Source organism: Sciurus vulgaris, assembly GCF_902686455.1.
Source record: "Sciurus vulgaris genome assembly, chromosome: 15".
Lineage (NCBI taxonomy): Eukaryota > Metazoa > Chordata > Mammalia > Rodentia > Sciuridae > Sciurus > Sciurus vulgaris.
Genome location: NC_136476.1, coordinates 81,407,365 through 81,424,136, shown reverse-complemented (window position 1 = coordinate 81,424,136; position 16,772 = coordinate 81,407,365). Strand labels below are relative to the sequence as shown.

General features: G+C 39.5%; 1 protein-coding gene across 16 annotated transcripts in view; it reads left to right on the top strand.

The window, feature by feature from the left end:
• Positions 1-16,772, top strand: part of MAPKAP1 (MAPK associated protein 1) — a 227,585-nt gene that overhangs the window by 91,846 nt on the left and 118,967 nt on the right. For all 16 annotated transcript variants that reach the window (XR_013759712.1, XM_079113808.1, XM_079113807.1 and 13 more), the window contains one exon: positions 11,879-12,051. Coding sequence is in view for 15 of the 16 variants with exons in the window: in XM_079113808.1 (XP_078969934.1) it covers positions 11,879-12,051 (173 nt within the window). In the remaining variant the exon portion in view is untranslated. The remainder of the gene's footprint in view (positions 1-11,878; positions 12,052-16,772) is intronic.

Here is a 16,772-nt window from a genome sequence, read left to right as displayed (position 1 = left end):
TAGATTCCTAGGTTCTTGTGTCGCTTTTTCCTGTACAGAGCAACATGTATCTTGGTTATTTACACATGTGCATTTTGAGGATGAAAGTGAATGTCGTAATTGGAGAAATGTAAAGCTATTTATTTCCATTTTGTCTGATGTTTTTACATTGTTTGCTAGAAGGTGCGTCAGAGACTTGAATTAATTATAATTACTGAAAAGACATACGCTGATTGAGCAAATAAAGTAGTAAGCCCATTTATGCCAAGGCCATCTAATTAAATTCTAACTTTGGATAAGCTGGATGTGCATGAAAGATTAATTTTAAGAGGTTTTTATGACTTCCTAAATAATGATTCAGTGAAATTTTTGAATTATACCATTAAGGAACATTGAATCTTAAAGTGATAAAACACTTAGCCATGGAGCTACCACTACATAGAAATTTGTGAATTTTAAAAACTATGTAAGAAAACAGTATAATTTTAAGGAGCCTTTTAACACTTAAGATTTTGTAATGTTTAATCAGCTGAAACTCTATATAAATATGGTATATGTATCTGGATTATTTCCTTCAACATTTTTATAATTTTACATTCTCAAAATACTTCATTCTGGCCTTGTCCTTGGGGGTAGTTGGAGGGTTGTGCCACAGTTTTCATATGATGGAGGAGGCGACAGTGGCTGCACTGTAGCCTCTTCAGAGATCCATCATCTAGTAATGGAGCTAAGTATGCATTCTCCATTGAGTCTTAATTTTAAAAGTTAATATTAAATCTTAAAAGAACTCATTATATTACGATAATTGATAGAGTTTAAAACATGTAACTCTTCTTTATGGTTTAAAAAACCTATTTTTACTTTTAAAGCATATTGATTTTATTATATAAATGATTTAATAATGAAGAGGTCCCTAAACTTATGCTAGGCGATGGGCTTAGTTCATGCACATTACCTTTCCCTGATATTATCATCATTATGGAAGCCATTGTTTGTGTAATTAAATACAAAGTGCTGTGTAACATTAATGATCTAAAGAATCCCACAACGGCTATGAAAATTCAAAATGGACACTTTCCATGCTATCAAGATGGCTTTAAGGTGCCTGGATTGTACCTGTGTGAGAACACACTGGTATGTGCTATGACCCCTCAGGCTGGATGAAAGGAGAAAGAGTGCTGTGGCTCTTCTTTCAAAATGACAGAGGGCAAGAGACAGACACAGACAAACAGACCTTTATTGCCTTTGCATCTCAACTTCACGCTTGGGGATGTTTTGTCCCCAAATCTGTGCAATCTGAGTAATAGCTTAAGTGACAATAACAAGAAATAATTGACAATTGTATAGTTTGCTGCTCATAGAGCTTTTTTCGGTGGGAGGGAGGGTGCTGTGGAGGAAATCAGGGCCTTGTGCATGCTAAGCACACAGTTAACCGCTGATATGTACCCCTAGCCCTACAAAACATTTGAACATAATTTAGTTTTACTTTATATTTCCTGCCATTCTTTTGAAGTACGTAGTTTTATATCTGTTTTATAGCTGAGGAGATTGACTTTCAGAGAGGTTGTGGGCTTACCCATGGTTGCACAGCTCAAAGCTGGCAGGGCCAGGGTCCAGACTGTCCTATTGATTCTGCAGAGTGCCATCTGGCATCGCTGGCTTGTTGTAACCCATGATGGTAAAAACTGATGGGATGAGGAACCATTTTCTGCATTTAAGATTGAGAAAATGATAGTTATTCCTGATATAGTATAGGGGCCTTTCATTTTTTCTCCCTTCATAAATCTCCCCAGGTTTGTGAAATGTCTTACCTATATTTGAACATGAATGCTGGTTTCTCAGTTGATATCTTGAAACAGAACAATTATTTGAGTCTATTTCTCAGACTTCATTTGGTACCTCGGATTGTTTAAACCAATAGCCCTAGGTGTTTTATTTTTCTTAAAAAGTGTCAGAGCATCAAAATGTGAAGGCTTTATTTTAAATAGAGAAAACATTTCCTGAGCCCAAGAATCTCCTTTCCTATTTTGGATCCCAGGACAATTGATTTACATTTGGCATAGATATTATGGAAAGAAAAGTTGCAAAGATCACTAGCTTAAGGAAAGCTAACAGGAGGAATATTTCTGTGCTATGCTGTGCTCTGGAAGGACTATAGTCTGCCCACTCTGCACTGCTTAGTAACTAAATTTTTCTGTCTGAGTCCCAGGTATGTGAAGCAGGGGCTGTGGGAAGGAGAAGTAAACCTGTTTACATTTCTTGGGGCCTGGGGCTAAGATCAGTGAGTAGAATCCACCGGGAAATTGCTGCTCAATAGGAGAAACGTGTTTAGCTGTCAGGATGTTTGCCCCAAAACCAAGGCAAAGAGTTTGCTTCAGAAGGTTGCAGGGCCCTCAGCAGTGGAGGAGAAGGGAGAGGTTGTAAGACAGCCATGTGCTAAAAATGTTTTAAAGTGAATGACCCTTAGGGTTCTTCACAGTTTCAAAAGTCTGTGCATGGCAATGAAATTGTTGTCATTGTCGTTTTAAGTATATGAATATAAAAGTAGAAAAAAGGATCGTAGATGACCAACATTTCCTAAGCATTTGACTATAGACCAGGCACAGGGATAAGTAAATGCTTTTCTTGTATAGTCTCATCAGATCCCCTCAACCACCCCCTGAAGTAGTGCTACCATCTGCACTGGTAGGTGAGGAAATAGTAACTCAGAGAGCCCAAGGTCACACAATAGGTGATATTGCAGGGACCTGAGCTCAGGTCCGACTGACTCTATAACTTGTGCTCTTAACCACACTGTACTGCCTCTCTAGCTTCTGTTAATATGGCAAGGATCCTGGAGGTACCCAGATCAGAACTTGACCTTGTTAAAGAAAGAGTGACAGTTGACGTTCTTGATAATAAAAGCTTAATGGAATCAAGGTTGGTGATTCAGAAGAAATTAATGAGATTTTGTCAATTTTATTTTAAACTTAACTTGTCAGAGAATAGTGTCCAGTGACAAACTGGAGAAATGTTTTTGACAAATTAACTTGACTAGAGGTGCCAGATCAGGGAAATGTTAATTTAATAGCCTTTAAGCGTCCCAGATTTATTGAGGGTTAAGATAGCACCACAAAGCCAAGTCCATAGCTCTGAATGGATTTGTCATAGAATTTCATATAAAATCTATTCATATTCATTGCTACCATTTTGAATGTAAAAAAAGTGAGTTCTTTTTCTGAGTCCATAAAGCCAGGGTGTTTGTAAGATTTTTCTCCTTTGTGTAGGCCCTCTTTATTTTTCATTGCCAGGTTAGCCTGGCTTAGGTCAGATTTTGTTTGAAAACATTACTTCTGAGCAATTGAAGTCCATTAAATGTTATCAAAGAAGTGATCATTTGAGATTCCTGTGCCAAGTCTGCATACTGAGTACTAACTACCAGGCTATTGGTACATCAGTTGTCCAAGGAAGTTGGGGGAGGAAGGTACTGGTGGAATGGGATTGCAGCTATTCCTTGAAGAGAGTTTTATATTTTGAAGGCTACAAATAACCCTTTTATCAGTTTGCATCATTGCATTGTCTGGATACACTGATATATTTATTTTTGCATTAAAATTACTTATAATGATCTGCTTGTGTAGTTGTGACTAATGGAAAAATGCTGCCTGCTTTTTGTCCCTTTAATTGCAAAAGCCAAGTTGTTTGTCCTTTCCCTGTTTGTCTTGACATAGGAATTGAATTCTTAGCAATATTTTTGAGATATGATATTCAGTTGATTATTGGCAAACCTTCATGTTAAGTAGCACTGCTAACTGAACCTTATGTCCAGCTGACTTAATTTATTAATTTAGCTAACTCACTTGGTATGGATAGTTACCCCCTCTTTGCCCTGTGCTGGAAATTGAACCCAGTGCCTTATGTTTGCTAGGCAAGGGCTGAATATGGATAGACCTTAATTCAAAATGATTTCAAACTGAATAACATCTTTTGTTCTCTGGCTTCCTCTATTTTGAAAATGATCAGTGCATAATTTTGAAATTAGTTTTATACTAGGCAGCAAACATGCATTATTTTAATTGATGGAATCAAATAGAAAAATACCTGGTATAAATGTAATCATGTCCAGTTTCTATATATTTCAATTCTGTACATATTCATATTCTGTGTTCTAGAAGTTATTTGAATTTTTATGTTTTTAGATTTTGTGAGCTAGTTATTAATTGGGTAACCTGTGGTTCATAACACTGATTTCTCATGATCGGCATTAAAATACTTTTCAAGAGTGCACTTGGATCAACATATCACAAACTACAAAGCATTCATACCTTGTGACCCAGCAATATATCCTTGGGCTTATGTACACAGACATTTGTATAGAACATGAAAATATTATTTGTAATGGTGGAATATTGAAAACAACTTCCATTCCTTTTTTTCTTTCCCAGGGATTGAACCCAGAGTACTTAACCACTGCCACATTCGCAGACCATTTTATTTTCTCACTAAACCAGGGTCTCACTAGGTTGCTTCTAGTTTTGTGAGCTTGGCTTCAAACCTGTGATCCTCCTGCCTTAGCCTCCTGAGCTGCTGGAATTATAGGCCTGTGCTACCATGCCTGTCTAACACTTCCATTTCTGACAGTGGGAAAATAACTTGATGGTACCTCTGTATGCAGGGGTTTGAAATAACGTGTTAATGAATGTTAATCATTTGTATGTATAAGTAAGTACTGCATGTCAGGCCCTGTGTTAAGTGCTGGGGATATGTCAGAGAAGAAGGGTGTTCCTGAAGTAGAAGAGGTACAGCCAGTTTACCTGGGGTACTAGAGAAGTGGTAGGTCATGGGCCCATTTTGAAAGGTAATCTGAGGAGTCCTTTCAGTTCAGCAAGCTAACCCCAATCTGCCACGTTCTAGGCCCTAGGAGAGTATAAAATGGATGAGGCATGGCTTTTCCCTCTACATAACCCACAGTTGAATGACGGTGGGGAAGGAGGTGGTGAGGGTAGGTACAAAAAAAGCAAAACTGTAAGGCTGTACAAATCAAATTGCTAGGAGAGCAGAGAAGAGGAATTATTTTGAATTTCTACCTTTTTTTTTTTTTTTTTTTTTTTTTTTTTTTTTTTTTTTGCAGTACTGGGGATCGAACTCAGGGCCTTGTGCTTGAGAGGCAAGCACTCTACCAGCTGAGCTATCTCCCCAGCCCCCGAATTTCTACCTTCTTGAAGAGGAGTCGTTTAAATTAAAGGACAGAGTACCTATGTTCCTTGATCAGTGATTGTGTGCCAGGCATTTTATATATGTTTTGTTTGCTTTTCCAAATAAATGGAGATTTTTGAGAGGTTCCATCTAAGGTCTAGCAGCTAAGGAAGTGATTCCAGGATTCAAATCTGGATCTAGCGGACCTGGGATCTGTGCTCTGCGCTGTTGGTCTGTGCACTTCAGCAGTGATATGCTGGGACCAGAGGGCGAAGGGTCTTGACTGCCATGCTGAGGAGTTGGAGTGCTGGTGCCGGGAGATGTTTTTAACTGGCATGGTGTCTGATTTGAGAAAAATCACATTGTCAGCAATAAGGAGATAAAGTTTTGAAGAGAGGAGGGATGTACAGATAAAGAGATAGTTGGGAGAGACTGCTGAGAGATGATGAAGCTGAATTGGGGCAGTGGCAGTGAGCATGGGAAGGAGAAAGATTCGAGACATTTCAGGGGCGTTGGGACAAGGAGGATGAGACAGGAGGACTTAGGGGTCCTGGGCTGGGTGACAGAGTAGCTGATGGAAGCCTTATCTAAGAAAAGACAACAGAATCAGAGGAAGCTGATGAGGAGTGCTGGTCCTGGACATGTTGAATGTGAAATTCTGGCTGCTTTTGCTGCAAAGCCATCAAGTTATGGAGAGGTAGGTGGTGGGATCTGAACTCTGCAGTCTGGTTGGTCTTTGTGGATGGCACTTGTGCTGAGGAAGTACTTTTCTTTCTGTTCCAAACCAGCATTGGGATTTTCCCTTGCTTAGGTGCTGCTCTTGAAAGTGGTGATAAATTTCAAATTTGTCAGCTGATTATGAATTTATTACTTTTAATTTTTCTTTAATAAAAATTATTAACCTGCCATAAGAAGGTGTCTGAGTTATAGTTTCAAACTTTTTGTTCCCAGTAGCCTGTCAAAGTACCTGGCTGTCAAAGCTGCTTTCTCCCCCCCTTTCCCCTCCCCCTCCTCCTTCCTTTTCCTCCTCTTTCCCTCCTCTCTCCTTCCTCCTCTTCTTCTTTCTTCTTTCTTCGTAGTACTGGGGATTGAACCCAGGGCCTCATGCATGCCAGGCAAGGGCCCTTCCACTGAGCTATGTCCCCTGCCCACATTATACGTCCTTAATGAGTGTTTGCTTAATGCCTTAACATAGGCTACATTTTCAACAGTGAGCCTGTCTTTCTGTTACCTGAAGCTCTAAAACCTTGAATGATGCTATTGTTCTTCTTATCTCCTTTTTTTCTTTATATTTACTATTTCACTTCTAATTGTAAAAGCAATACATGTTCATTATAGAAAATACAGAAAAATATAAAGCAGAAAAATTAAAATCACCCATAATCTTGTGTTTCAGAAAGAACTCCGGTTCACACTTGGGATATTGGTCGGGGGGTATGTTTAGTTAAGTGTCTTTTCCTCAGGCCAATGGTTCTGTGGATGGAACGGTAAATGTTTCTCTCTCAAGAGGCCTTTGCCGCCCCCCTTTAGTGTGATTGCATCTGGGCTCTCATAACAGCCTGTACTTTTCCCTTCTTAAGGCTTTGATCGCATTGTACTGAAGCCCTTCAGAGTTTGATGAGGGTCTGGTCTGCACTGTGCTCGCTGGACTTGGTCTTCAGAGCTGAGCGTTTGGTGCAGCAGGTATTTGTTGAATGCGGAGTGATTGAGACTGCGAAGGGGGAGCAGTTCCACTCACTGTTGCCCTTCCTTTGTGCTCCGATTGTGCCTCCACTGTCCAAGCCTGTGTTGGGGAACACACAGGTTGCCATGTCATAAACAGTGTGACATGATCTTTGTTTATCGTAGTTGCTTCTTAACAGTTAGATGGTAAGTCTCTGGAATATTGCTTGCCTTGATGTATGATGAATACTTTTAATCCTTTGGTCACCTTATTTTTTTTATAAGTTAATTACTTTCTATTATGTTGATGGATTGTTTTACGTTTTAGATGATTCCCTCTAAATATTGCAACACAGGGACTATTAGATTGAGCTAACTGCCACCACCTTGAGCTTTTTCAGAAGAGGCCCTTTATTAAAAAAATATATATAATTTTAGTGTTTGTGCAAGGCACTTTTTCCCATCATCAGTGCCTCAAGATGGAATTAGAAGATTAAAAAGATAAAGTGCTTCATTTATTTAAAGAGAACTTACCATATTTATTCTGATAGTCTTCTCCACGCTTACCTTTTTATTATAAACTAAGGAGGATAAAGGGTTCCGTGGGAACTGTCTGTCAGTCTCATCTCCTAAGCAACAGCCGCCGCCCTGTAGCAGTGGAAATGCGGATTCTGGGAGTCTCGTTCCCCAGCGGTTGTCTTGGAGCAGCATCTCGTTCCTTCTGTAGGCAGATCTTTTAGTGTGTTTGTGAGCAAACAAGAGGGAGAAGGAGATGGTGTTGGCCAGGAGAGCAGGAATTGGTTGCATTTAGAGTAACTGTAGGGGCAGAGGCTTTTTTTTTTTTTTTTTTTAAATGTGTGGAGAACAAATGTAACAGGCAAGAGTACAGTACTTAAGTTTGGAGTCTGGAGATGAAGCAAAGTGGGATGGTTTTAAAATGTGTATTTCAATTTTTTATTGAAATAATGCTCATATAAAATTCACCATTTTGAGTGTACAAGTCTGTGGTTTTTAATGTATTCATAATGTTACACAACTGTTACCACTATCTAATTCCAGAACATTTCTATCACCACAAAACGAAGCCTTGTATCTCCCAGTTTCCCCCACCCTTCACCTCCTGCCAATCACTAATATACTCTCTGTCTCTATGAACTCGCCTGTTCCAGACATTTCATACAAATGGCTTCATTTAAGAGGTAACATTTTACCTCTGGCCTTTTCTCTTAGCATACGGTTTTCAAGTGTCATCCATGTTGTGGCATGTATCAATAGTTCATTCCTTTTTATGGCTGAATAGTATTTCACTATGTGGATTTTGTTTATCTACTAATCAGTTAATGAACTTTTGGGCTATTTCCATTCTCTCACTATTATAAACAATGTTGCCATGAACATTCTTGTCCAAGTTTTTGTGTGAACATATGTTTTCAGTTCTCTTGAGTATATATCTATGAGTGGAATTGGTGGGTCATATGATAACTCAATGTTTAATATTTTGAGAAAATGCCAAATGGTTTTTCACAGTGAATACACTGGTTTGCATTCCTACCAGTAATGTATGAAGTTCCAGTTTCTTCACATCCTCACAAACCCTTGTTATTGTCGGGTGTTTTTGTGATTTGAGGGGGAAGGGTTTTGTTTGTTTGTTTAATTATTGCTATCCTAGTGGGTATAAAGTGGTATCTCATTGTGACTTTGACTTGTATTATGATTAATGATATTGAACATCTTCTCATTTGTTTGTTGGCCATTTATATATCTTCTTTGGAGACATGTCTGCTCAAATCCTTTGCCAGGGTTTTAATTGGATCACCTCCATGTTGAATTGTGAGAGTTCCTAATATATTCTAAACAGTAGACCCTTATCAGATTACATGTTTTGCAGATATTTCCTCCCATTCTGTGGGTTTTTTTCACTTTGTTGATAGTGTCCTTTGAGGCCAAAATTTTAAAATTTTGATGAGTCTAATTTATTTCTTTTGTTGCTTGTACTTTTGGTGTTTGTTTAAAGAAATTGTTGCCTCATCCAAAGTCACAAAGACTTATACTTTTGTTTCCTACTAAGAGCTTTATAGCTTTATCTCTTATGTTTAGGTCTTTGATCCATTTTAAGTTAATATTTGAATATGGTATTGGCAGGTGTCCAAATTCATTCCTTTGCATGTGGCTGTTCAGTTATCCCAGCATTATTTGTTGAAGGACTGTTCCTTCTTGTTGAAGTGTATTTTTTGATGTAGATACACTAGAAGTTGCTAGTGGAATAGGTAGGCAGTTAAGAGTGGGAAAGAGGACTCCAGATTACTGACCTAAGCAGCTGGCCTCATGGTGGTGACACTTACTGAAATGAAGGGGCTGTTGTGACTTGGGATGGGCAGGAACGAGCGATAGCGAAGTGCTCCAGTGTGAACTTAGGTTGTCTGACACTGTTCTGCGTACTGTGTATGTTGTTCATGTATCTTCCCCTCTAGCAGTGCAGATCTGGGGCATTGCAGATTTCCCCCATAGGCTTATAGTGACCCTATAGGTTTCCAAAACCTTTTCTTTAAGGGTGAGATCAATATTAGCAGAGCCCAGTTCAAACAGAATGCAATCCTAGACCAGATAGCCCCTATGAGGACGTTAACAATATTGTCATAATAAACAGAATGAGTTCAATTATTATCTTCAATAAGGTCTGCAGTTTCTAATGGAGGACAAAGAGGGTAGGGAGGGGTGTAGGATGTAGCTGTTAATGGGATAAGAAAAGAATATATAGAAGTTCTAGATCATAGAAAGAGTGAGGGTGTAATCAAAAGAAGTCGGTTGTTAGCATGGGAAAAGGGAGAAAGAGACTCTGAGGGAACAGGTAAACAAAAGGAAAAGAGAGCGAGAAAAGTAAAGAAATAAAAACAAAATTTTTCAATAAGGAGAAAAAAGAAAATCTACACTATAACAGTCCTATAGTATTCAGACCTCCCAGTTGTCAGTAGCCTGATGTATGAGAGGTACCTGACAATGAGCTTCAAGTCTCCAGCAGGTGTCTCAGGATGGGATTTGCTCCACCTAAAGACGGGAGCTGCCGCTTCCAGGATTATTCAAGATGGCCGCTCTGACTTCCAAATGTGTTGGCAAATGGGGAGCTGCAGCTTGGGGTGTGGGCATGGTCAGCTGGAGGTCCTGGAGGCAGGGTGCAATCAATTGGTCTGGGGGTCCTGGTGGTGGGACGAAGTCTGTCGGTCTGGGGTTCCTGGTGGCAGGGAGTAGTCAGTTGATGTGAGGGTCCCGGAGACAGGGGGTAACCGGTTGGGCTGAGTCAGTTGGGGTAGGGGTCCTACAAGTCCTGGCTGTTGTCTCAAAATGGCAGCAGCCACATATAACCAAACCTGCAGGTTCTGTGACAGTGAACTGGTGGTCTGTGGTCAGTCTGCTGACTGCTGTCAGATGATCGGGAGGTGGACCTCAAGTGGTGAGTGATGGGTAGGTGAAAGCCAGGCAATGGACAGACAAGCAGCAGGTAAATGGCGGATGGTAGGCACCAGACAGTGAGCAATCAAGAAACAGATATCTCTGCTTGAAACTCAAGTTATGGGGCGACAAGGAACACAACCTCCCTCTAATCTGCCGTCTTGGATCCTTGCATACTGTGTATGGACATATTTGTGGGTGATGAAGAAGACGATGATCAGGACTTCAGTGAGGGAGAGGAATGACCAGGAGCTTGGTACATGATAGAGATAGAAGAGGAGAAGAGGGTAGGCTAGTTAAGATTTGGGCCTTAGAGGAATTGGGATTTTTTGAAGAAAGGGGAAGTAGCCTGCATGGTGGTACATACCTGTAATCTCAGGGCCTTGGGAGGTTGAGACAGGAGGATTGAAAGTTCAAGGCCAGCCTCAGCACTTTAGTGAGGCCCTATGCAGTTTAACAATACCCTGTCTAAAAATAAAAAATAGAAAAGAGCTGGGGACTTAGCTCATTTGTAAAGCACCCTGATTCAATTCCCAGTACCAAAAAAGAAAGGGGAAGAGGAAGTAATACTTTGAAAGAAGTGTTAATGGAAACGAGAATACCTACTTCATGTCCTGGCTTTGAGGATTTACTTACTTACTTACTTACTTACTTATTCATTTATTTATTTATATTTAAAAAAATAAAGGGAAGTGGATGTGGTGGTGCACACCTCTAATCCCAGCTACTTGGGAGACTGAGGCAGGAGGATTGAAAGTTCAAGTGCAGCCTGGGCAACTTAGCAAGACCCTGTCTTTAAAAAAAAAAAAAAAAAAAGAAAAAGAAAGAGAAAGGAAAGAAAGAAGACTTCTCTTAAGAGAACAGTTGAGGAAAGATCCTCAACAATGCCAGGTTTTGATTAAGAGTCAGAAGCGGAGGGAATGTTTTTTACAAAGCATCTGAGGATTTATGAATATTGCTTAGTGCAGGAGCTTGAAGACAGAGTGGAAGGTTCTGGAAGGAGGAGGGGGGTGTAGGGATAGATAGGCAGGGCACTGTGGGCAGTAACTGAAGACCACTGACCCTTCAGCTTGTGTGTCACTGAAACAAATGTGTGCTACATGATGGAACTAGCCCCAGTAGTTCCTGAGAAGGCAAGCACTTGGTTCAGTGTGAGTGCTTCCCTAGAGAGATTGGCAGCTTCCCAGGCAGCTTATCAACATCTCAAGGAGATGCTCTTCAATGGTGGATTCCAGGGAGGACAGCTGATGCCAGCAAAGTTCTAATGGTGACTTCTCCAAGGTCACACTGAGTTAGCAGCAAAGCTAGTCTGCTAACGCCAAGTGTCTACTCTGATCACTACTCTTGCTTGTTCATCTTGGTTGTGCTGCCCATGTACCTCACTGCTGACAGCTGGACTCATTACACCATTAGAATATGAAAACTAAAGGAAAATGACCCTTGGAAAAACTAGACAGTGTTTTTGCTTTGGGATCAGTCCAGGCTCAGAGCAGATCTGGGCAGAAAGGATGAGAAGTAGCTGGGCTACCTGGGCCAGGAGAGTCGTGGTTGACCCACGGTGGTCTGCACAACCGTGGCTGTGCACTTCACTCTCTTGCATGTGCTCTGTCCGCAGGGTCATGTAGGCACAACTGCAACCAAGAAGATCGACGTCTACCTCCCCCTGCACTCAAGCCAGGACAGACTGCTGCCAATGACTGTGGTGACAATGGCCAGCGCCAGGGTACAGGACCTCATTGGGCTCATCTGTTGGCAGTATACAAGCGAAGGACGGGAGCCGAAACTCAAGTAATCCTTTCTGGTTTTGATTGCTCTAGTTTCTGGCAGACTCCTGGTCACCAAAACTGTATTCTCAGCCAAGTCAGTCTTTCTAGGCATTGGCCTAGGAACCAGAGCCCCACACTGATCCAGCTCAGGGTGCTCACCAGACCTTGGGCCTATGTATCTCAGGCTCAGAAATCTGATTGTAAACCACACTTACATATTTATAAATGTAGACATGAGAAAATGAATTTGAACAATTCCCAAACCCTTTTATTATATCTGCCAATGAAAGCACTATGGGAGGTAATGGGAAGAACTGATGTTTGTTGAGCATCTACTGTGAGCCAGTGCTGGGCTGGGTACTTCACATCCTGATATCCTGTGTCCTGTTTGATTCTCCCAGCTTCCTATAATGTGGTCCTCTCTCTGCAGAGGGGAAAACTCAGGGTCAGAGAGTTGGCACTTGCTGAAAGTTACACCAATGGGAGACAATAGAGTTAGGATTTGATTTCAGGTCTGTCTAATGTCAGTCAACACATTATTTCCTTTCACTTTCTATAGAATTTTAGTCTGTGTTTTGGTTTTCTTTGTTAACAGTCAGTGACTCAATTTTTCTGTCAATCACTAGGCCGTATTCCTCATTAAAAAATTATATTAAATATGTTGTGCTTGAAAGTAGAATCTCTCTGCCTGTACATTCCAACTTGAACTTTAAAGTCTTTGCTGCATTGCTCTCCCTTATTTGAATTTCTTCTCTGACAGGCCTCCTCTTCTAGCTCTTTCTGGCAATAGAGTTTGGAATACAGCAAAATGTAGTGGATTCCTTCGTTTTGAAAACAGGTTCTTAGGGAAACTTTCTCCTCTCTCCCATTTTCAGTTAACAGAGTTTTTCTTTAAGCACATTAAAAATTTGCACGCAAAATTATTCTTCAAAGTTCTTATTGACATTTTCTTCCATTTTGTCTGAATAAGTTGTAGATATAAAGATAATCTTTATTGCTGTAGTGGAAATAGAAGAAAGCTTTTCCAACCAGAATACCACCAGGCTCAGGCAAGGGTGAGTCAGCTGCTGTCCCTGAAGCCTGAGCTGTGATGCTTACCCTTTTTAGCATGAAGTGGGCATGAGGAAACAAGAAAGGAAGCCAGGGGACTAATGACTTTATATTGTCTGATTTTTTTTCTTTATTTTTAAATTTTGTTTTAGTTGTAGGTGGACACAATACCTTTATTTTTATGTGGTGCTGAGGATCAAACCTAGGACCTCACGCATTTTAGGCAAGTGCACTACCACTGAGCTACAACCCCAGCCCCTGATTTTATTCTTGAAATGTTATTTGGTGCAGGCTGTTGTGGCACATGCCTATAATCCCAGCTAGTCAGGAGACTGAAGTAGGAGGATCACAGATTCAAGGCCAACCCAGACAACTTAGTGAAACCCTGTCTCAAAATAAAAAGGACTGGGAAGGTTGCTCAGTAGTCAGTGGTAGAGTGTCTCTGGGTTCAATTCTCAGTAAAGCAAAAATATAAAAATAATATAACATCTTTTCTGTCCTGTTGGTGGTTACACGGATCTGTCCATCCAATCAAATATACAGAAATGTACATACACACACACAAATGAGGTACGTGTGAAAACGGGTGAACATGAATAAGATCTGTGGTCCTGTTAATAATATTGCACCAATGTCAGTTTCCCTGGCCTTGACACTGGACTATAATTAGATGTTACCATTGGGGAGAGCTGAGTGAAGGATTCAGGGGACTCACTGTACTATTTTTCCAGCTTTCTATGAGTCTGTTATCTTTTCAAAAACAGAAGTTAAGAGAAAGAGCACTTTCCATGTGACAAATAAATGTTAATTCATACATAGTTATATTGTAGTGACACTACGAAGAAGATGGGTGGGGAAAGTTCAGTGTGTGACTAAAGTATGTTAAGCTTGTGTCCCCAGATTAGAGAGAGGGTAGAGCCACCACAGCTGTACATGTGAGTTCTCAGTGAAACTTAGGAAAATGTGCAGCCAGCCAGTCTACTAAAAATGCAAGAGTGACCACTAAGGGAAAAAAAAAATCAAATGGCTTTCTAAACATTAAAGGGAAAAAGGAGTAATGAAAGTTTATTGGTTCAGCTACAGGTAAGGAAGAAGAAGCATGGAAAGAAACAATAAACATAACAAGATGAAGTTGTGTCCAGGTCTATCATTAATCACACTAAATGCAAACAAGCACACCTATTAAGATAAAATTTACAAAATTGTATTTAAAACATGTTTTGTATCATGATATAAACATGTTATATCGCTGTCCAGATATATTCCTAAGATGAAATAAGGCAGAGGTAAGGAGTTACCCGGTTACCCCCTCCCTTCCTCATTTCTTCCCAGCCAAAAAGCCATCAAGCAGCCATTCTTCCTTCTTTCCCACTAGCCAGTCTTCAGCTTCACGTGACTAAACAGGAGGGGATAGAGGTTGATGGTTGGAAATGAGTCACATGGTAGAATTTATGGCAAAACAGATCAATCTAAATATTTTTGGTAAGCTACATGATGAAATAAGGAATAGCACACCAAGGTAATATAATTCTGTGCACACGTTTTAGTTCTTGTTTGTCATTGCAACCAAAATTCCTGACAAGAACAATTTAGAGGAGAAGTTTATTTGGGCTTTGTGGTTTCAGAGATCTCAGTTCATAGACAGCTGATTCCATTGCTTTTGGCCCAAGTTAAGCCAGTTTCACATCAGAGTGGAAGGCCCTGTGGAGGAAAGCTGCCCAGCTCATGGCAGGGTTAGAAAGCGGTGCTGGGGTGGGAGGAAGGGTAGAGGAAGAACAACCCTTTCAGGGCACACCCCCCAGTGACTTACCTCTTCCATTCTTACCCCAGTTGCCTACAGTTACAACCCAGTTAGTCCATTCAAAATAGGGTGGACTGATTAGATAACAGCTCTAATAATCTTATCATCTTACCTCTGAATATTCCTGCATTAACAGTTTTTTGGGGAACATCTCATATCCAAACCATATAGCAACGTAGTCTAAAATAAATAAAGGATATTATTATAAAGAGGCATTGACTGAGGGCTGGGGAGATAGCTCAGTTGGTAGAGTACCTTGCAAGCACAAAGCCCTGGGTTTGATCCCCAGCACTGCAAAAAAAAAAAAAAGCATTGACTGAGCCATAGTTGACACAGGGAATTTTAATACATTCCTATCAGAAACTGTTAAATAAAGCAGGACAAAAATTGCTAAGGATAAAGAAGATTCAAACATTATAATTAATAATTAATCACGTGTTCTGAACCCCCAAATAGAGACTCTCTATTGTACTAGCCTGTAAGCCTCTGATTTTCAGAGATTACATCTTAATATTTATATTCCTTAGTATACCTAGCTTATTGACAATTTTTAATAGTTGTCCATAAGTATATTATGAATTACAAAATTACATTGAATCTATATAAATGGTAGTCCTTGATATTTTCTTCAACTCCTAAGTGACCTTGGATTTCTCTCTTCTGTTTGGTATAAGATAATCTATAAATAAATCCTTGGAAACCCTTATAATTGGAGAGTATAGTCAAAGGTAGTTTCTTTCTGGCTTGTTTGTACTTGAGTGCTAGAATAGATCCTTATTTGATCTTTCCCAGTGGATTTGCCCTGTGGAAGAGCACTTCATTCTCAGGGGTCCAGATTGCTAGATGCTCAGAGCTTTCCTCCAATTTCAGTCTGATTGTCAAGAGACCATTTATTTAAGAGTTTTGTTCTCCTCTGTGTCTGGAAAACTCTGTGGCAGTAGACTCTGACCTCAGGGAAGGAGTGGAGAATTTGGATGGAATTATTTCCTTCCTTAACTCTTATCAGCTATTAGCTCTTGTGCAGGATTGGACTGTTGAATTTAGACTGATTTTCTGGTTGTTTTTGCACATTGATTTTAGGAAAAACATTTGGAAGAAATTAACCAAAAAAATTTCAATCTCTAGATAACCAAAATTTAAAATTTAGACTTTGCTATTCATGTTTACAGAATTTTGATCAGAAAATGTAGCTTATAAAATTTTTGCTTAGAGATTTGTTTATATTTGGGTGGCTTACTATAATTCCTTTGTAAATATTACATGAGTTCTGGGAAAAATTATTCTTTATAGATTACAGATCTCAATATATACTTATTAAATCAACTTTTTAAATTATTTCTAATATCTTTTTTGACTGGTTTATAGATGATTAAGAGAAGTAGATGAAACTTCACATTTTCTTGTGTTTCTTATTTCTCCTGGGATTTCAAGTTTCTACTTTATGTATTTCAGTGAACATAAATATTGGTGCATTTTACATCTTTATTGTGAATTATACTTCAGTATAAGATGGTACTGTTCTACTTAAATACTGTGTCTTGCCTTTTTCTTTTTTGGGGCAATATGAGCTTTGGTTTTATGTTCGTTTGTTTTTGTTCCCCCCGCCCCCGCTCTTCTTTTCTCTTTGTTCAGTTTTTTACTTTTGCCTTTTTGTTTTAGATATATGTTCAATAATTTTGTCAGGATTTTCTTTTTTGACCCATTGCCTTTTCACAGGAAGTTAATGCTTTATAACAACAGATATGTTGATTTCATGTTAGTCAACTGTAGTTTTTTACACTTTGTTTCTTTCTTACAAAATTTTTAGACTTAATTTTTTTTTTTAGAGCAGTTTTAGGTTTACTGAGAAATTGCACAGAAAATGTGTAGTTCCCAGGTAATATCTTTTCTAT